Consider the following 21,359-nt stretch of genomic DNA (forward strand, 5'->3'; position numbering starts at 1 on the left):
TAGGGCAGAATTGTATTCCTATCACCTCCAGAGAAAGGAAAGAGCCTAGAAGATGTAAAAGGAAACTTAGTTTAATAGCATCCTGTCTGGCAAGAACTCACTTATCAATAGCTGGGATGTGAAATCCTCATTTCTGTATTGTTCTATCACTGTAGTTTCCACTTCCCTATTGTTTGTTTGTATAATCTCTGTCTGGTTCTGTGACTGTTTCTGTCTGCTGTATAATTAATTTTGTTGGGTGTAAACCAATTAAGGTGGTGGGATATAATTGGTTAATAATTATGTTACAATATGTTAGGATTTGTTAGTTAAATTTCAGTAAAATGATTGGTTAAGGTATAGCTAAGAAGAACTCAAGTTTTACTATATAATCTGCAGTCAATCAGGAAGTAAGGGGGGGGAATGGGGGTGGGGGGATTGGAATCATGTTTTACTAAGGTGGGGGGAAATGGGAACGGGGACACAGGTGTCAGAGTTGGGAAGGGGACACTGAGGAAGGAAACTGGAATCATGCTCACTGGAAGTTCACCCCAATAAACATCGAATTGTTTGCACCTTTGGACTTTGGGTATTGTCGAGTACCCAGTATCTGCCCCCTGCTCTGCTGGCTCGGCAGTGTAATGCCCTCCAGGACAGCACCCCCCTAGCCTGTATTGCTGTTGGAGAGGAAAGAGGAGGGAGACTCAGCGACTCTGAACAAGCACTGCTCAGTGTCTATCATTTAGAGCAAGTATCATTTAGTGTTTCCTTAGTGGCTTCCCCTTTCTGTCCAAGAAGGGGCAAAAATTGAGGGCAAATCTCCCCCAAATAAGACTTGATTTCCTAACACAGCCCCCTTGAGCCCCTTGCACTGGGTCTGGACAGCACATTCCCTGCAGGAGTTTCTCCATAGCTATCCCCACTGTGTTTGGAAATATCCCAGCAATAAGGCTCCCACTCCTTCCTTTGTAGGTGACTGTTCCTCAGTCTGAGAGACTCTGAGCTGGGCCAGCCCCCATGAGGTGCTGAGCACCCACAACCCCTGTGACAGGATCCCCGGGGTGCAGCCTGGGACTGTGAGACCACTGTAGTCTCTTAACTCTCCAGTTAAGAGACTACAGTTGTGGGCTGTCTCTCACAATGCTTTGCTAGTGACAAGCAGCAAACCCCTCCAGGTGCTGTTATCACTCAGCATGACAGCATGTGGAGCCCCACACCCAGCTAGATTGCATGAGTGCTTCCAGGCCACTCATGAATCACACAGAAAAAGACACCAGCCAAATCCCCGCAGCTCCCAGCCATGTACTTCAGGAATATACCATCTTCCACTGCTGAATACAAGGAGTGCAAGTTTATTAATTAGTTCACCACTTCATGAATGGAAAGTGGATATACACCAGTCTTTGTAAACCTGAGCAGATTTACCAGACACTTCAGGCAAACCTACTGGTAAAGATAAACATTTAAACAAATTAATTGACTACAAAAGATTGACTAAGCAGGCAGTCTAAACTCTCAACCCTATTAGATTGGGTAACATCTAGATTAAGCAGTTTTTCTCACCCCACTGGATAGTGCAGTTCGTAGTACACAGGTTTCACCCTGGAAACCTGGGCCAGTCCCCTCTGTTGGGGTCTTCAGTCTTCTGAGTCTCCTTGTTGATTGCAGTGTAGTTGGGGGAAGGAGAAAGGCCAAGCATGTGGCCGCTGTGTTCTGTTTTCTACCCTTAGTCCATGTGCTTGGAAAACACAGGTCCAGGCATGTCTTGTGGGCATTGCTGAGTCACAAGGTGAAACGATCAATACCCAATGTTTTCTCCTGTGAGTGAATCATTGAATTGAAACTCCTCTGTGGGACAATGGCTGGTTTTGTCTTTTCAGCCCCGAGCCAGGCATTGGTTACCTCCCTTGTCATTGTCTCTGGAGAGCTAATATCTGGGCACTTCCCAAACTCTCAGCATATTTTAGTGAAAACCATACAACACAGTTCTTATAATTTTATATGTATATGCACATATTTAGATGGAAGAATGGCTTTCAGCAAAGCATAAGCATTCCCCTGATACATCACACGGCATGTTTTATATGCAATATCACAATTATATGTAAATGAGGAATATGGGGGTTTCAGGATGTTTCCCCAAGGTTTAGAATGTCACAACCCTCATTGAAATCAATAGGAACCAAGAGGGCCTAGCGCCTCATACGTCTGGGACCTTCTGAATCTCAGGCAGGGAACAGATTCACAGGAAAAGTCCGGGCTCCTGGATTCTAGTTGATCTCCAGTCTGTGGGGAGGGGAGTGTGGCATGTTGTAATAACTGAGCTACAACTTTATCCTAATGGTAAGTTCAATTGTAAGTTGTGAAAGTTCATAAAATATCACAATAACCTGTAACAATAAATGTTGACATGAAAGGAATGAAAGGGAGGCAAAAGACTAAATTAGTCCAAAGAAGAAAGCCCATTCATATAACCCATGGACTACATTAAAATCATGCCTGGTAAAAAAGAGAAGTGTGGGACTGGAAATCAATTAAATTGATATATTGAAAAATAGACCTAACTGGGGGATAAAATAATGAAGGGATGGGCTATTCCACCCATCATTCCCTTTTAGGGTCCTCAGAAAAAGAGACTTTGGTGGTGGTGGTGGTGGTGGTGGTGGGATATTAGGGAATGCTGGCTAACTAAAAACCAGGAGAACAGGAAGGAGTGAGATTCAGCCTCATGGCTACCATCCCCACCATCTTCTGGGACCCCAAGATCCACTTTGTCACTGTTGTGATTTCATCGTCCTAATCCCAAGAGATTCTGACAAGACCTGGACAAAGAGGAGGACCCAGATGACGTCACCACCTCCACTGGCTCTGGCTGAATCCCAAACACCATCTGAGATGTGAAGCTTTGTCATCATTCTCCAACCCCGGTGTGTCTTTTTCCTTCCCTATCTTACCTCTTCCCTTTCCTATCCATCTCCTTTTGCTCTCTGTTCAAAAATAATCTGACTTGGCCGGCCAAGACTGCATCTTTTGCAACACTGATGTGAGCCTGTGACCAAAGAGGCAGCTCAAAGCAATGCTCTAAACAGTCTGTTGGTGATACTCATTTGTCAGGCTCGGGGTGGCTGATCAGACCGTGTGCCTCGCCTGTGTGTTACCAGCAGTGAGGTTGCAAGTGAGAGTCAATACCAGACAGAAGTTGCATTTCCCATCTGCACTGTCATTTCTCTCCCCTCTTGTGTGTGTTTGTCATGTCTTTTAGGAAATGGGACTGGACTTTGACAACAAGAGGAACAATCATAGTTCTAGCCTATCTCAACTAACTACTTCTCATTTCTCCCAAAAGGGCAGTTATCTAAAACCCTGAGACAAGCTGAGTGAGGAAACATCTTTGATTGAAACAACTGCTGTTGGTGGAAGGTAAAAAGCTTTCAAGCTTCTCAGAGCTCTTCCTCAGGTCTGGAGAAGGTTACCTGACCCAGATCCTGGTTACCTTTCCCAGACCTGAGGAAGAGCTCTGAGAAGCTCAACAGCTTGTATCTTCCACCAACAGAAGCTGGTTCAATCAAAGCTATTATCTCACTCAGCCCGTCTCTCTCAGATCCTGGGACAATCATGGCTACAACAACACTGCACCCACCTAAAGACTGTCAGAAGAGTTTATTTTTCCTTCTCAGGATTCCCTACAGCTAACAGGAAAAGGGGAAAGGAAGGGCATCTCTGGGCATGGAGGGTGGGGCCCTTTGTACCATGAGGTCCCTTACACAGCAGGAGGGAGCATTAATACTTCTATCCCCACCATCCCCCTGTCCCTGCTCCCAGGGGCAACAGGAATCACACTCTCCTTCTCTCCCTGCTGCAGGGACCCCGAAGCACCAATTGCAGGAGAAGAAGGACCTGGCCCTGGAGGAAGCTGTTTTCAGAACCATCCAGGTGTATGTCCAGGTTGAAGAAAAGGTACAAACATACCCAGCTGAGCTGAATTCGAGTCTGTCCTTCCCCTTGCACCATCCCAACCCCTGTAAGGGGATCTTGTCTTGGAGGATCCAGAACCCTGTAATAAGGGTGCTTATCCCATACGATCTAGGACCCCCAATATGCGGTGTTTTGCCTATCTTGGTCTCGAGGTGTTTGTCCCATGTTTGCCAGCATCTCCTTCCCCAGTAGACCCTGTCCCAATCCCTAATCCTGCCAGTGCAGGAGCAGACTTTGGTTTGGGAAGGGGGAGATTTTCCTGCCCCCCCACCCACATTGCATGGAGCCCTTGAGCTGGTGTGGGTGGGGTGGGGAGGTCCCTGACTAATAGGCTTTCTCCTGGGCAGCCCTACTTCTGGTGGGGGCAGGAAAAGGCTGAGCAGATCTGTTTCCTACATTCCATCCCCCTACCACCTGCTTTGCCACGCATAAGGGTGGCCAAGTGACCCTGGGGCTGCACTGCTCCAAAGGGCCCCTGGGGGAAGAAGATCTTGATGAGTGAGACACAGTGTCTGGGACCTGGGGAGGGAGCAAAACATGGAAGGAGGAGGGGCCTCCCCTGGGACTCTGGGGGATGCTGTGTCAGGCTTCAGGGGGCAGCAGAGATTGTGGGATTCCTGGTACTCAGGATTGGGGCTCAGGGAAGGGGGAAATTTTACATACTATTTGTGAGATTAGTGGGGGAGTCGTGGTGCTGGAGGGGCAGCTGACTGTGGGGTCAGAGGGAACCAGGGGGCTAGGAATGGCGGGGTGCCAGGGAGTAGGAGCAGGGTGGTCCAGCAGGGCAGTAGGGAGGATTTGTGTGTGTGGGGTTCCCAGCTGAGAGGCAAGAGGGATCTAAAGGGGGTGGGTGTTCCCAGGTGGGCGCGGGGGGGAAATGGGATCCTGTTGGCCGTGACTGCAGCATGATGCAGTCTCGTCTCTGGGAAGCAACCATCGGGCCTCACTCTCACAGCTCCTTTGTCATCTTTGGGTGTCACAGGGGCTGACTGAGGAGCTGTCCCTGGACCAGAGCCCAGCTCCACCCTCTGCACATCCCTGGGTGCCATGTGCAGTCTCAGGTACCGGATCCTCCCAACTGGCTCCTCTGACCCCAGTGCTGCTCAGGCCCAGAGCCAGGAGTCTCAGACTCTCTCACTCCCAGGTCACCTGCACACTGTGGCTGTTTCCCTCTGTTCGCTCACTCCTGGCTGAGCTGGTGAATTCATTGCAGTAACATTACGATGGCCTTAGAGAGCAAATCACTGTAAGGATCATAGAAGGAGGGGCAGCAGTGTCCAGTTGTGAGAGCTCTATTCCAGCCCGGCCACTGACTGGCTCTGTGACCTTGTCCAGGTTACTCGCCTCTGGGTCAGGGGTGTAGCTAGGAGTGGGCCAGGTGGGCCGTGGCCTACTCACTTAGCATCCAGGCCCACCCCCTATCCCCAGGTCTGCTCCAGCCCCAGCGCTAGCCCTGCCCAGACTTGAAGGACATCGCACACCGGGTGCACACCCTCATGGCCCGACTGGAGGGGGAGGGACAGCAGCAGCACAGCAGTGGAGTGCCTGACTAACGTTCTGCGCACATCCATGCACACTGGAGCAGGAGGAGGGCATCTGGCCAGCTGGACGGCCTACCCAGCAGCGACGATCATCAAAAACCATAGACCTGCTGCCTTGGGGAGCTGGGCCCGGCGTGGGGCAGTGCGATGGGGATGGATGCCAGGAGCCGTGCATACTGGAGAAAGGCATCTCCTCCCGGAGTTGGGTGCACACGTGAGGTTCTGGGGGACCCCTGACCAGAGCGTCCATCACTCCCTGCAAGGCCGGCTGGACTGAAGGGGATGTGTGGAGGCAGGCCCCACAATCCCTCCAGCCCCCCATCATTGCCTGCCCACCCGAATTTGGGGCCCACCCAAATGTACCATGCTAGCTACCCACTGCTCTGGGTGCCTCAATTTCCCCCATCTCTGAAGTGGGGCTTATCTGGACCCACTGTTACAAGGGGTTTGGATCCCTAGACCCTCTGCTCCTGCATCCCAACTCCCTGGGCCTGTTGCCTTGCTGTTTCATATCCCTACCTCACACTGGAAAGTCTACTACAGGCTCCTCTGTCTTGCCAGCAAACTGGAGACTGGAGTGGGGAATATGCCCCACTGCCGGCTGCCTGCACAGTGGTTCACCATGGCCACAGGGAAGGAAATACACCCGTGTCCAGGCAGATATTCAGCCTACTCCTCAGTCCCAGGAGCAGGAGCTGCAATGGAAGGCTAGACTGTATTATACCAGTCAGCCACTAAGTGGTGCTGTATGTCACAGACCTTATTTAAGCCAAGCTCAGCCATACATGGCAGAGCACTAACGGATGTTATGATGAACACATCTGGCACGTCTCTCTCATGGAAGGAAGATCTGTAGTTAGCCCATATCTGGTACAGGAGCCTGACCTGATATTAGCAGCCCTGCAACCTACCATGTACGAAGTGTTAGAGCCCTGCACGGATACAAATTTATATCCGCAGATGCAGATATCTGCAAATATAAATTGGTATCCGTGGACGCACAGGGTTCTCCTGGGAACAGCAGCGGTGAAAGGAGCAGACTATTGGGCCCCTGCCTTGGTGCTGGACTCTGCCCAGAAGCCCAGCTACTGTCCATAACAACTTGGCTGTTCCATGCTCTGTTGTGTACCAGGCCTTCTGCAGAGACCCAGACAGCAGGCACTGACCAGCCAGCTGTCAGCAGAATTCACTACATGACACTGCCAGTGGTGGTATCTGAATGGGGTGTCCACGATGTGTGTCCCAGAGGGTAAAGGGCCCAGCAGCTCCTTTCATCAAGCCTTAGTGTGGGGGAAAGTGATCAAAGGAACATCCCTTGGCAGAGATGGGGGAAGAGATGACAGACCTTAGGGCCCTTGCTCTGATCTGGGGGCCCCAACATAACAGCCATGCCAGTACGCCGTGATGCTGCCCCTGGGGCTGGAGGAAGCACTGGTCCTAAGGGAAGCTGGGATTTTTTAATAAGCACCCCCATCCCTACAGGAGCTCTAAAGACCGCCATTGGGCTCTGTGCCACCACCCATCCCACATGGGTTTGTGGGGCAGACTGTCTTGAGGGGCAGAGAGAATTGAAGTTCTTTATCTGAATCTCTCCCTGCAGGGCCCCTCTCACAAGCTCCCCATCCCCGTCTCCCCAGGAGCTGAAGAGAGCGATTCTTTCCCCAGGAGAGACTGGGGGCTGAAGTTAAAATGCTGATGCATGCAGAGGACACCATCCAGCAAGACAGGGAGGAGAGCTACCAGCAGGGGCGGCTCCAAGAACCAGCACAGCAAGCAAGCGCATGCCTGGGGCGGCAAGCCGCAGGGAGCGGCCTGCCAGTCGCTGTGAGGGCGGCAATCAGGCTGCTTCGGTGTCATGCCTGCGGGAGGTCCACCGGTCTCGTGGTTTTGGCGACTATTTGGCGGCAGGTACGCTGAAGGCGTGGGACCGGCGGACCTCCCGCAGGCATGCCGCCAAAAGCCACCTGACTGCCGTGCTTGGGGCGGCAAAATACATAGAGCTGCCCCTGGCTACCATGTGAATAATCTACTGGTGCCCCAGGGTGGTAAGGAACCAGCGAGGCAATGGGACCCCTATAGAAATGATGGCCCCTGGTAGGTGTGTTAGCACCATATGTAGTGATCTGGCTCTTGTCACTGTCTCCATGGCTGACATCCGAGTCTCTGAGAGCAGTTAGGACACCCCACATAACTCCTGACCAGATCCTTGTTGGATTCCTACTAGCAGTTACCTAGAACCTCTTCCCGGAGCAGCCAGGTGGGTGAGGGGATCCTGGGAGCCTGAGCTCTCCCACAGCAGGGGACTAGAGCAACAGTTTCTGTGGAGAGATGTGCAGTGAGAGCTTCCCCTCACCACTAGCTCTCCTAGCCCTTTATGTAGGCAGCAATCCCTGGTGGAGCCGTGGGATCCAGGAGAGATGATATGGAAGATCATCTCCTCCTGCCTCTTTGAGACATTTCTAAAGCTCCATCAGTTTGGCTGTGATATCTAGATTTAACTGGGAAGTTAGCTGATGTGAAGGTGAATTGTGTCCTCTGCAGGCATCAAGACCCTCCTTGACATCTGTTTGGCTCAGTGAAGGGAATGGACACACACTGAGAGAAGCTGTGACATTAGTGTGGGGGTGTTTATTAGAGTGTGAGTAACGCACAGGCTCTGGCAGAGCTCAGAGCCCAGGCCGTACAGTGCAGTTAATGGGGGTCCCAGGTAGGGATGTGTCTTACAGCAGTTCCTAAGGTCCTGTGAATACAGCAACCCTGAACAGAGCTTGTAACCAGTTAGTGATACCATTGGCTGTAAACATGAGATCCTCTCCCAGGACCTGGGAGTACTGGAATAGTAGAGAGGAGAGCAGCTCCAAGGCTCAGACAAGCTTAGTACTTGGGTCACATGGCTATAGGTGGCATTTAGGGCTCCCTTGACTAAGCCCATTCTGGAGCCAGAGGGTAAGCTAGTAGCAAAGACACTACAGTCTGCCATTGATGAAGTGACTGCCCACTTACGCTCCCAAGGGATCATGATTTACCCTTACCTGGACGATTGCCTCTTCAGAGTTCGGTCTCTCCAAGCAGCTCAGCGAGTCACTGAAGCCGCGATGTGCTTGTTTACAGAGCTGGGCCTGCAGATCAATGCCCAGAAATCAACTCTTACTCCTGTGTAATGCCTGGAGTTATAGTCATTGACCTCAACTCTCTACAGGCGAGAGCTCTCCTACCTCAACACAGATTTCTCTGTCTAGTTACACTCACAGAGACAGTTCAAAACATCACACAAATATCAGCCAGACACTGCCTACAACTCTTGGGGCATATGGCAGCAGGCACAGTGGTAATACCTCACACCAAACTTCACAGATATCCAGATGCTGTTTTTAAACCGGTCTCAGAAAATAGCTCACGAACAAGAGAAGCGGCTAATCAAACCTGAGAGTGACAAATGGTGAACATTTGGGTTTCTGGAATGGCAAAGAACCCTTACCATGGGCTTGGGTGCCATGAGGGTTCTCTAAGAGACGGGAAGCATCACCAAGTTAAGGGCTCCAGGGAAACTGGCCAATATTTTCAAACTGTAATATGCCTGAATTTCAGCCCCTAAACCCACTTTTAAGCAACTAACTAAAAGTGACCTGATTTCCATAGGTGCTGAGCACTCCAAACTCCTAGTCAAATCAACAGGAGCTGTGGGTCAGGCAAGCCAAGCAAAGAAAGACACAGGCAAGTGGAGCCAAGCAAGGAAACATCCACTGAAGCCAAGCAAGTCAAGAAAAAAGCTAGGCAGTCCGATTTAGACATCAGAAATTGTCTAAATGGTGTCAAGTATAAGAGGGGTAGGCGTTTTAGTCTGGATCTGTAAAAAGCGACAAAGAGTCCTGTGGCACCTTATAGACCAACAGACGTATTGGAGCATAAATGTCTAAATCGTGTAGATTCTGGGAGGAGATTTCTGTGGTTTTCTCAGGCATTTCCCCAATAGATTGAAGATTAGGAACATTTTTCCCATAGTGAAGTTGATGTGTACTGCAGGTTTTGTGAAAACAGAAAAAAGAACAACCTCATGACAGACAAACTTGATCCATTCCACATGAAGGATAAAGCCTATGGGCCTGGTTTTTCGTTTGGTTTTGTTTTGTTTTGTTATTTTTTAGTTCCCCATTATAAAACCATGGACTCGTTTAGAGTAATATCAGATTTATACAGTATAAGTGATACTAGAATCAGGCTTTCTGAAATTATTAAATAACTGGAGAGGTTCACATAAACTTTGATCACCTTTTTAAAGGGAAAACATTACCTACTTGCCAGCACACAGGTATACAGGGAGACTTACAAATAAAAGAGAGCCATCTGCAGACGATTGTCCTGGTTAATGGGAGTCATCAAGATTCCAAACCACCATGAATGGCCCACACTTTGCATAATTACAAAAGGCCCTCAGAGTTATATTTCATATTTCTAGTTTCAGATACATGAGTGGTACATTTATACAAATAGGATGAGCACACTCAGTAGATGATAAGCTTTGTAATGATACCTTACAAGAGACCTTTTGCATGAAGCATATTCCAGTTACATTATATTTAACTCATTAGCATATTTTCATAAAAGCATATAGAGTGCAACATCACACAATGGATTTGGCCTGATGTGAGGGGTTCTCTCCAGATGCTGTTTTCAAACCGGTCTCAGAAAATAGCTCACGAACAAGAGAAGCGGCTAATCAAACCTGAGAGTGACAAATGGTGAACATTTGGGTTTCTGGAATGGCAAAGAACCCTTACCATGGGCTTGGGTGCCATGAGGGTTCTCTAAGAGTCGGGAAGCATCACCAAGTTAAGGGCTCCAGAGAAACTGGCCAATAGTTTCAAATTGTAACTGGCCTGAATTTCAGCCCCTAAACCCACTTTTAAGCAACTAACTAAAAGTGACCTGATTTCCATAGGTGCTGAGCACTCAAAACTCCTAGTCAAATCAACAGGAGCTGTGGGTGCTCAGCTCCTCTTCAAATCAGGCCACTTATAAGTTATTTAGGTGCCTAATTTAAGGCATCTCATTTTCAAAATGTAACCAAAGCCTATTTCATGCCGTTACAGGATGAGTTTTGCTAAGAGCAGATATCACTGACTAAAAATCCCACACAAACGGTGGGTGAATGAATGGGAATGATGTCATAAAAGGATGACATATCCCCTCTGGCTTGGGTAACAAATGAAGTAGCTGCCCATTGGTTCTCAGACAACCAATCAGAAAGGATGTTTTCTCTGAGGTTATAAAAGGCTGCAGGCTCAGACAGGGTCAGCATACTATTGTGGTGATTTCAAGAGGTGGCTTAGCCAAGCCACACTTGGTCAGGCCAGTCATAATCAGGCCAGACCAGGAAGAAATCAAAGAAGGCAAAATAAGAGCGAGAAAACCAAGTGAACAGAGCCAGGAACAGAAGGAAAGAGAGTCAGGCAAGCCAAGCAAAGAAAGACACAGGCAAGTGGAGCCAAGCAAGGAAACATCCACTGAAGCCAAGCAAGTCAAGAAAAAAGCTAGGCAGGCCAATTCCTGAGGAAAGACTCAGGGAAACCAAGCAGAGAAAACAAAAGAAAGCCAAGAAAGTCAAGCCAAGTGTTGCTGGAACACTAGAAGTCTGCAACATGTCTGAGACTGAGTCTGAGTCTGAGTCTGAGTCTGAGCACTCTGGTGAGACCTCAACCGCAAAAGACCCTAAGGCCAAAATCACCCGTTCTTCCCGGGCTGGGCTGCAGTTCTCTGTCAGTCGCATAGACAGATTGCTCCGCAAAGGACAATTTGCAGACCGTATTGGAGATGGAGCCCCAGTATATATGGCCGCGGTGCTTCAATAAGTGACTCATGAGATTGTGGATATTGCTGGGGAAGTCTCTGCACGCAGCAAGAAGCGTCCGATTTCCCCACGCCACTTGCAGCTGGCCATTCTCAGCGACTCAGAGCTCAAGAAACTGCTGGGAGGTGTCACCATCTCTCAGGGCGGAGTCCTGCACTTAAATCAGCCTGTGGTTTTACCTTCCAAGAAGAGGAATGGCAGGAGAGCCATCAAGAGAAGGATTGCCCCTGCTCCTGTCCCTCTTAAGTGAGAACAGAGCAAAGGGGAGACTGCCACCCCAGATTTGGGAGAAATGACATTGACTTGATTGCAAGGCTCTTTTCAAATGCATCAGTATAGTCTAATAAAAGCAGTTAAAATGCCTGGTCTTCTTTTGTGAATTAATTTCCTCTTTTACTAGCCTACAATTTTAAGGGATCATTCAGTTGGTCAGGTAGCTGCATTGATAATACGGAAAAAAGCCTAGAAAGATAGAACTCAATCATTTCATTAAGAAATTGACATCAGAAATTGTCTAAATGGTGTCAAGTATCAGAGGGGTAGGCGTGTTAGTCTGGATCTGTCAAAAGCGACAAAGAGTCCTGTGGCACCTTATAGACCAACAGACGTATTGGAGCATAAATGTCTAAATCGTGTAGATTCTGGGAGGTGATTTCTGTGGTTTTCTCAGGCATTTCCCCAATAGATTGAAGATTAGGAACATTTTTCCCATAGTGAAGTTGATGTGTACTGCAGGTTTTGTGAAAACAGAAAAAAGAACAACCTCATGACAGACAAATTTAATCCATTCCACATGAAGGATAAAGCCTATGGGCCTGGTTTTTCGTTTGGTTTTGTTTTGTTTTGTTATTTTTTAGTTCCCCATTATAAAACCATGGACTCGTTTAGAGTAATATCAGATTTATACAGTATAAGTGATGCTAGAATCAGGCTTTCTGAAATTATTAAATACCTGGAGGGGTTCACATAAACTTTGATCACCTTTTTAAAGGGAAAACATTACCCACTTGCCAGCACACAGGTATACAGGGAGACTTACAAGTAAAAGAGAGCCATCTGCAGACGATTGTCCTGGTTAATGGGAGTCATCAAGATTCCAAACCACCATGAATGGCCCACACTTTGCATAATTACAAAAGGCCCTCAGAGTTATATTTCATATTTCTAGTTTCAGATACATGAGTGGTACATTTATACAAATAGGATGAGCACACTCAGTAGATGATAAGCTTTGTAATGATACCTTACAAGAGACCTTTTGCATGAAGCATATTCCAGTTACATTATATTTAACTCATTAGCATATTTTCATAAAAGCATATAGAGTGCAACATCACACAATGGATTTGGCCTGATGTGAGGGGTTCTCTCCAGATGCTGTTTTTAAACCGGTCTCAGAAAATAGCTCACGAACAAGAGAAGCGGCTAATCAAACCTGAGAGTGACAAATGGTGAACATTTGGGTTTCTGGAATGGCAAAGAACCCTTACCATGGGCTTGGGTGCCATGAGGGTTCTCTAAGAGACGGGAAGCATCACCAAGTTAAGGGCTCCAGAGAAACTGGCCAATAGTTTCAAATTGTAACTGGCCTGAATTTCAGCCCCTAAACCCACTTTTAAGCAACTAACTAAAAGTGACCTGATTTCCATAGGTGCTGAGCACTCAAAACTCCTAGTCAAATCAACAGGAGCTGTGGGTGCTCAGCTCCTCTTCAAATCAGGCCACTTATAAGTTATTTAGGTGCCTAATTTAAGGCATCTCATTTTCAAAATGTAACCAAAGCCTATTTCATGCCGTTACAGGATGAGTTTTGCTAAGAGCAGATATCACTGACTAAAAATCCCACACAAACGGTGGGTGAATGAATGGGAATGATGTCATAAAAGGATGACATATCCCCTCTGGCTTGGGTAACAAATGAAGTAGCTGCCCATTGGTTCTCAGACAACCAATCAGAAAGGATGTTTTCTCTGAGGTTATAAAAGGCTGCAGGCTCAGACAGGGTCAGCATACTATTGTGGTGATTTCAAGAGGTGGCTTAGCCAAGCCACACTTGGTCAGGCCAGTCATAATCAGGCCAGACCAGGAAGAAATCAAAGAAGGCAAAATAAGAGCGAGAAAACCAAGTGAACAGAGCCAGGAACAGAAGGAAAGAGAGTCAGGCAAGCCAAGCAAAGAAAGACACAGGCAAGTGGAGCCAAGCAAGGAAACATCCACTGAAGCCAAGCAAGTCAAGAAAAAAGCTAGGCAGGCCAATTCCTGAGGAAAGACTCAGGGAAACCAAGCAGAGAAAACAAAAGAAAGCCAAGAAAGTCAAGCCAAGTGTTGCTGGAACACTAGAAGTCTGCAACATGTCTGAGACTGAGTCTGAGTCTGAGTCTGAGTCTGAGCACTCTGGTGAGACCTCAACCGCAAAAGACCCTAAGGCCAAAATCACCCGTTCTTCCCGGGCTGGGCTGCAGTTCTCTGTCAGTCGCATAGACAGATTGCTCCGCAAAGGACAATTTGCAGACCGTATTGGAGATGGAGCCCCAGTATATATGGCCGCGGTGCTTCAATAAGTGACTCATGAGATTGTGGATATTGCTGGGGAAGTCGCTGCACGCAGCAAGAAGCGTCGGATTTCCCCACGCCACTTGCAACTGGCCATTCTCAGCGACTCAGAGCTCAAGAAACTGCTGGGAGGTGTCACCATCTCTCAGGGCGGAGTCCTGCACTTAAATCAGCCTGTGGTTTTACCTTCCAAGAAGAGGAATGGCAGGAGAGCCATCAAGAGAAGGATTGCCCCTGCTCCTGTCCCTCTTAAGTGAGAACAGAGCAAAGGGGAGACTGCCACCCCAGATTTGGGAGAAATGACATTGACTTGATTGCAAGGCTCTTTTCAAATGCATCAGTATGGTCTAATAAAAGCAGTTAAAATGCCTGGTCTTCTTTTGTGAATTAATTTCCTCTTTTACTAGCCTACAATTTTAAGGGATCATTCAGTTGGTCAGGTAGCTGCATTGATAATATGGAAAAAAGCCTAGAAAGATAGAACTCAATCATTTCATTAAGAAATTGACATCAGAAATTGTCTAAATGGTGTCAAGTATCAGAGGGGTAGGCGTGTTAGTCTGGATCTGTCAAAAGCGACAAAGAGTCCTGTGGCACCTTAGACCAACAGACGTATTGGAGCATAAATGTCTAAATCGTGTAGATTCTGGGAGGTGATTTCTGTGGTTTTCTCAGGCATTTCCCCAATAGATTGAAGATTAGGAACATTTTTCCCATAGTGAAGTTGATGTGTACTGCAGGTTTTGTGAAAACAGAACAAAGAACAACCTCATGACAGACAAATTTAATCCATTCCACATGAAGGATAAAGCCTATGGGCCTGGTTTTTCGTTTGGTTTTGTTTTGTTTTGTTATTTTTTAGTTCCCCATTATAAAACCATGGACTCGTTTAGAGTAATATCAGATTTATACAGTATAAGTGATACTAGAATCAGGCTTTCTGAAATTATTAAATACCTGGAGGGGTTCACATAAACTTTGATCACCTTTTTAAAGGGAAAACATTACCTACTTGCCAGCACACAGGTATACAGGGAGACTTACAAATAAAAGAGAGCCATCTGCAGACGATTGTCCTGGTTAATGGGAGTCATCAAGATTCCAAACCACCATGAATGGCCCACACTTTGCATAATTACAAAAGGCCCTCAGAGTTATATTTCATATTTCTAGTTTCAGATACATGAGTGGTACATTTATACAAATAGGATGAGCACACTCAGTAGATGATAAGCTTTGTAATGATACCTTACAAGAGACCTTTTGCATGAAGCATATTCCAGTCACATTATATTTAACTCATTAGCATATTTTCATAAAAGCATATAGAGTGCAACATCACACAATGGATTTGGCCTGATGTGAGGGGTTCTCTCCAGATGCTGTTTTCAAACCGGTCTCAGAAAATAGCTCACGAACAAGAGAAGCGGCTAATCAAACCTGAGAGTGACAAATGGTGAACATTTGGGTTTCTGGAATGGCAAAGAACCCTTACCATGGGCTTGGGTGCCGTGAGGGTTCTCTAAGAGATGGGAAGCATCACCAAGTTAAGGGCTCCAGAGAAACTGGCCAATATTTTCAAATTGTAACTGGCCTGAATTTCAGCCCCTAAACCCACTTTTAAGCAACTAACTAAAAGTGACCTGATTTCCATAGGTGCTGAGCACTCAAAACTCCTAGTCAAATCAACAGGAGCTGTGGGTGCTCAGCTCCTCTTCAAATCAGGCCCCTTATAAGTTATTTAGGTGCCTAATTTAAGGCATCTCATTTTCAAAATGTAACCAAAGCCTATTTCATGCCGTTACAGGATGAGTTTTGCTAAGAGCAGATATCACTGACTAAAAATCCCACACAAACGGTGGGTGAATGAATGGGAATGATGTCATAAAAGGATGACATATCCCCTCTGGCTTGGGTAACAAATGAAGTAGCTGCCCATTGGTTCTCAGACAACCAATCAGAAAGGATGTTTTCTCTGAGGTTATAAAAGGCTGCAGGCTCAGACAGGGTCAGCATACTACTGTGGTGATTTCAAGAGGTGGCTTAGCCAAGCCACACATTGTCAGGCCAGTCATAATCAGGCCAGACCAGGAAGAAATCAAAGAAGGCAAAATAAGAGCGAGAAAACCAAGTGAACAGAGCCAGGAACAGAAGGAAAGAGAGTCAGGCAAGCCAAGCAAAGAAAGACACAGGCAAGTGGAGCCAAGCAAGGAAACATCCACTGAAGCCAAGCAAGTCAAGAAAAAAGCTAGGCAGGCCAATTCCTGAGGAAAGACTCAGGGAAACCAAGCAGAGAAAACAAAAGAAAGCCAAGAAAGTCAAGCCAAGTGTTGCTGGAACACTAGAAGTCTGCAACATGTCTGAGACTGAGACTGAGTCTGAGTCTGAGTCTGAGTCTGAGCACTCTGGTGAGACCTCAACCGCAAAAGACCCTAAGGCCAAAATCACCCGTTCTTCCCGGGCTGGGCTGCAGTTCTCTGTCAGTCGCATAGACAGATTGCTCCGCAAAGGACAATTTGCAGACCGTATTGGAGCTGGAGCCCCAGTATATATGGCCGCGGTGCTTCAATAAGTGACTCATGAGATTGTGGATATTGCTGGGGAAGTCGCTGCACGCAGCAAGAAGCGTCGGATTTCCCCACGCCACTTGCAGCTGGCCATTCTCAGCGACTCAGAGCTCAAGAAACTGCTGGGAGGTGTCACCATCTCTCAGGGCGGAGTCCTGCACTTAAATCAGCCTGTGGTTTTACCTTCCAAGAAGAGGAATGGCAGGAGAGCCATCAAGAGAAGGATTGCCCCTGCTCCTGTCCCTCTTAAGTGAGAACAGAGCAAAGGGGAGACTGCCACCCCAGATTTGGGAGAAATGACATTGACTTGATTGCAAGGCTCTTTTCAAATGCATCAGTATGGTCTAATAAAAGCAGTTAAAATGCCTGGTCTTCTTTTGTGAATTAATTTCCTCTTTTACTAGCCTACAATTTTAAGGGATCATTCAGTTGGTCAGGTAGCTGCATTGATAATATGGTATAAAAGCCTAGAAAGATAGAACTCAATCATTTCATTAAGAAATTGACATCAGAAATTGTCTAAATGGTGTCAAGTATCAGAGGGGTAGGCGTGTTAGTCTGGATCTGTCAAAAGCGACAAAGAGTCCTGTGGCACCTTAGACCAACAGACGTATTGGAGCATAAATGTCTAAATCGTGTAGATTCTGGGAGGTGATTTCTGTGGTTTTCTCAGGCATTTCCCCAATAGATTGAAGATTAGGAACATTTTTCCCATAGTGAAGTTGATGTGTACTGCAGGTTTTGTGAAAACAGAACAAAGAACAACCTCATGACAGACAAATTTAATCCATTCCACATGAAGGATAAAGCCTATGGGCCTGGTTTTTCGTTTGGTTTTGTTTTGTTTTGTTATTTTTTAGTTCCCCATTATAAAACCATGGACTCGTTTAGAGTAATATCAGATTTATACAGTATAAGTGATACTAGAATCAGGCTTTCTGAAATTATTAAATACCTGGAGGGGTTCACATAAACTTTGATCACCTTTTTAAAGGGAAAACATTACCTACTTGCCAGCACACAGGTATACAGGGAGACTTACAAATAAAAGAGAGCCATCTGCAGACGATTGTCCTGGTTAATGGGAGTCATCAAGATTCCAAACCACCATGAATGGCCCACACTTTGCATAATTACAAAAGGCCCTCAGAGTTATATTTCATATTTCTAGTTTCAGATACATGAGTGGTACATTTATACAAATAGGATGAGCACACTCAGTAGATGATAAGCTTTGTAATGATACCTTACAAGAGACCTTTTGCATGAAGCATATTCCAGTCACATTATATTTAACTCATTAGCATATTTTCATAAAAGCATATAGAGTGCAACATCACACAATGGATTTGGCCTGATGTGAGGGGTTCTCTCCAGATGCTGTTTTCAAACCGGTCTCAGAAAATAGCTCACGAACAAGAGAAGCGGCTAATCAAACCTGAGAGTGACAAATGGTGAACATTTGGGTTTCTGGAATGGCAAAGAACCCTTACCATGGGCTTGGGTGCCGTGAGGGTTCTCTAAGAGATGGGAAGCATCACCAAGTTAAGGGCTCCAGAGAAACTGGCCAATATTTTCAAATTGTAACTGGCCTGAATTTCAGCCCCTAAACCCACTTTTAAGCAACTAACTAAAAGTGACCTGATTTCCATAGGTGCTGAGCACTCAAAACTCCTAGTCAAATCAACAGGAGCTGTGGGTGCTCAGCTCCTCTTCAAATCAGGCCCCTTATAAGTTATTTAGGTGCCTAATTTAAGGCATCTCATTTTCAAAATGTAACCAAAGCCTATTTCATGCCGTTACAGGATGAGTTTTGCTAAGAGCAGATATCACTGACTAAAAATCCCACACAAACGGTGGGTGAATGAATGGGAATGATGTCATAAAAGGATGACATATCCCCTCTGGCTTGGGTAACAAATGAAGTAGCTGCCCATTGGTTCTCAGACAACCAATCAGAAAGGATGTTTTCTCTGAGGTTATAAAAGGCTGCAGGCTCAGACAGGGTCAGCATACTACTGTGGTGATTTCAAGAGGTGGCTTAGCCAAGCCACACATTGTCAGGCCAGTCATAATCAGGCCAGACCAGGAAGAAATCAAAGAAGGCAAAATAAGAGCGAGAAAACCAAGTGAACAGAGCCAGGAACAGAAGGAAAGAGAGTCAGGCAAGCCAAGCAAAGAAAGACACAGGCAAGTGGAGCCAAGCAAGGAAACATCCACTGAAGCCAAGCAAGTCAAGAAAAAAGCTAGGCAGGCCAATTCCTGAGGAAAGACTCAGGGAAACCAAGCAGAGAAAACAAAAGAAAGCCAAGAAAGTCAAGCCAAGTGTTGCTGGAACACTAGAAGTCTGCAACATGTCTGAGACTGAGACTGAGTCTGAGTCTGAGTCTGAGTCTGAGCACTCTGGTGAGACCTCAACCGCAAAAGACCCTAAGGCCAAAATCACCCGTTCTTCCCGGGCTGGGCTGCAGTTCTCTGTCAGTCGCATAGACAGATTGCTCCGCAAAGGACAATTTGCAGACCGTATTGGAGCTGGAGCCCCAGTATATATGGCCGCGGTGCTTCAATAAGTGACTCATGAGATTGTGGATATTGCTGGGGAAGTCGCTGCACGCAGCAAGAAGCGTCGGATTTCCCCACGCCACTTGCAGCTGGCCATTCACAGCGACTCAGAGCTCAAGAAACTGCTGGGAGGTGTCACCATCTCTCAGGGCGGAGTCCTGCACTTAAATCAGCCTGTGGTTTTACCTTCCAAGAAGAGGAATGGCAGGAGAGCCATCAAGAGAAGGATTGCCCCTGCTCCTGTCCCTCTTAAGTCAGAACAGAGCAAAGGGGAGACTGCCACCCCAGATTTGGGAGAAATGACATTGACTTGATTGCAAGGCTCTTTTCAAATGCATCAGTATGGTCTAATAAAAGCAGTTAAAATGCCTGGTCTTCTTTTGTGAATTAATTTCCTCTTTTACTAGCCTACAATTTTAAGGGATCATTCAGTTGGTCAGGTAGCTGCATTGATAATATGGTATAAAAGCCTAGAAAGATAGAACTCAATCATTTCATTAAGAAATTGACATCAGAAATTGTCTAAATGGTGTCAAGTATCAGAGGGGTAGGCGTGTTAGTCTGGATCTGTCAAAAGCGACAAAGAGTCCTGTGGCACCTTATAGACCAACAGACGTATTGGAGCATAAATGTCTAAATCGTGTAGATTCTGGGAGGTGATTTCTGTGGTTTTCTCAGGCATTTCCCCAATAGATTGAAGATTAGGAACATTTTTCCCATAGTGAAGTTGATGTGTACTGCAGGTTTTGTGAAAACAGAACAAAGAACAACCTCATGACAGACAAATCTAATCCATTCCACATGAAGGATAAAGCCTATGGGCCTGGTTTTTCGTTTGGTTTTGTTTTGTTTTGTTATTTTTTAGTTCCCCATTATAAAACCATGGACTCGTTTAGAGTAATATCAGATTTATACAGTATAAGTGATACTAGAATCAGGCTTTCTGAAATTATTAAATACCTGGAGGGGTTCACATAAACTTTGATCACCTTTTTAAAGGGAAAACATTACCTACTTGCCAGCACACAGGTATACAGGGAGACTTACAAATAAAAGAGAGCCATCTGCAGACGATTGTCCTGGTTAATGGGAGTCATCAAGATTCCAAACCACCATGAATGGCCCACACTTTGCATAATTACAAAAGGCCCTCAGAGTTATATTTCATATTTCTAGTTTCAGATACATGAGTGGTACATTTATACAAATAGGATGAGCACACTCAGTAGATGATAAGCTTTGTAATGATACCTTACAAGAGACCTTTTGCATGAAGCATATTCCAGTCACATTATATTTAACTCATTAGCATATTTTCATAAAAGCATATAGAGTGCAACATCACACAATGGATTTGGCCTGATGTGAGGGGTTCTCTCCAGATGCTGTTTTCAAACCGGTCTCAGAAAATAGCTCACGAACAAGAGAAGCGGCTAATCAAACCTGAGAGTGACAAATGGTGAACATTTGGGTTTCTGGAATGGCAAAGAACCCTTACCATGGGCTTGGGTGCCGTGAGGGTTCTCTAAGAGATGGGAAGCATCACCAAGTTAAGGGCTCCAGAGAAACTGGCCAATATTTTCAAATTGTAACTGGCCTGAATTTCAGCCCCTAAACCCACTTTTAAGCAACTAACTAAAAGTGACCTGATTTCCATAGGTGCTGAGCACTCAAAACTCCTAGTCAAATCAACAGGAGCTGTGGGTGCTCAGCTCCTCTTCAAATCAGGCCCCTTATAAGTTATTTAGGTGCCTAATTTAAGGCATCTCATTTTCAAAATGTAACCAAAGCCTATTTCATGCCGTTACAGGATGAGTTTTGCTAAGAGCAGATATCACTGACTAAAAATCCCACACAAACGGTGGGTGAATGAATGGGAATGATGTCATAAAAGGATGACATATCCCCTCTGGCTTGGGTAACAAATGAAGTAGCTGCCCATTGGTTCTCAGACAACCAATCAGAAAGGATGTTTTCTCTGAGGTTATAAAAGGCTGCAGGCTCAGACAGGGTCAGCATACTACTGTGGTGATTTCAAGAGGTGGCTTAGCCAAGCCACACATTGTCAGGCCAGTCATAATCAGGCCAGACCAGGAAGAAATCAAAGAAGGCAAAATAAGAGCGAGAAAACCAAGTGAACAGAGCCAGGAACAGAAGGAAAGAGAGTCAGGCAAGCCAAGCAAAGAAAGACACAGGCAAGTGGAGCCAAGCAAGGAAACATCCACTGAAGCCAAGCAAGTCAAGAAAAAAGCTAGGCAGGCCAATTCCTGAGGAAAGACTCAGGGAAACCAAGCAGAGAAAACAAAAGAAAGCCAAGAAAGTCAAGCCAAGTGT

General features: G+C 46.3%; 1 protein-coding gene across 1 annotated transcript in view; it reads left to right on the forward strand.

The window, feature by feature from the left end:
* Positions 1-2,456: 2,456 nt before the first annotated feature.
* The window catches only part of LOC128832221 (alpha-2-macroglobulin-like), a 69,314-nt gene continuing 50,411 nt past the window's right edge, over positions 2,457-21,359 (forward strand). Inside the window, exons 1-3 of the mRNA XM_054019416.1 lie at positions 2,457-2,481; positions 3,842-3,936; positions 4,937-5,015. Coding sequence (XP_053875391.1) covers positions 2,457-2,481; positions 3,842-3,936; positions 4,937-5,015 — 199 coding nt within the window. The remainder of the gene's footprint in view (positions 2,482-3,841; positions 3,937-4,936; positions 5,016-21,359) is intronic.

Source organism: Malaclemys terrapin, chromosome 1 (assembly GCF_027887155.1).
Source record: "Malaclemys terrapin pileata isolate rMalTer1 chromosome 1, rMalTer1.hap1, whole genome shotgun sequence".
Classification (NCBI taxonomy): domain Eukaryota; kingdom Metazoa; phylum Chordata; order Testudines; family Emydidae; genus Malaclemys; species Malaclemys terrapin.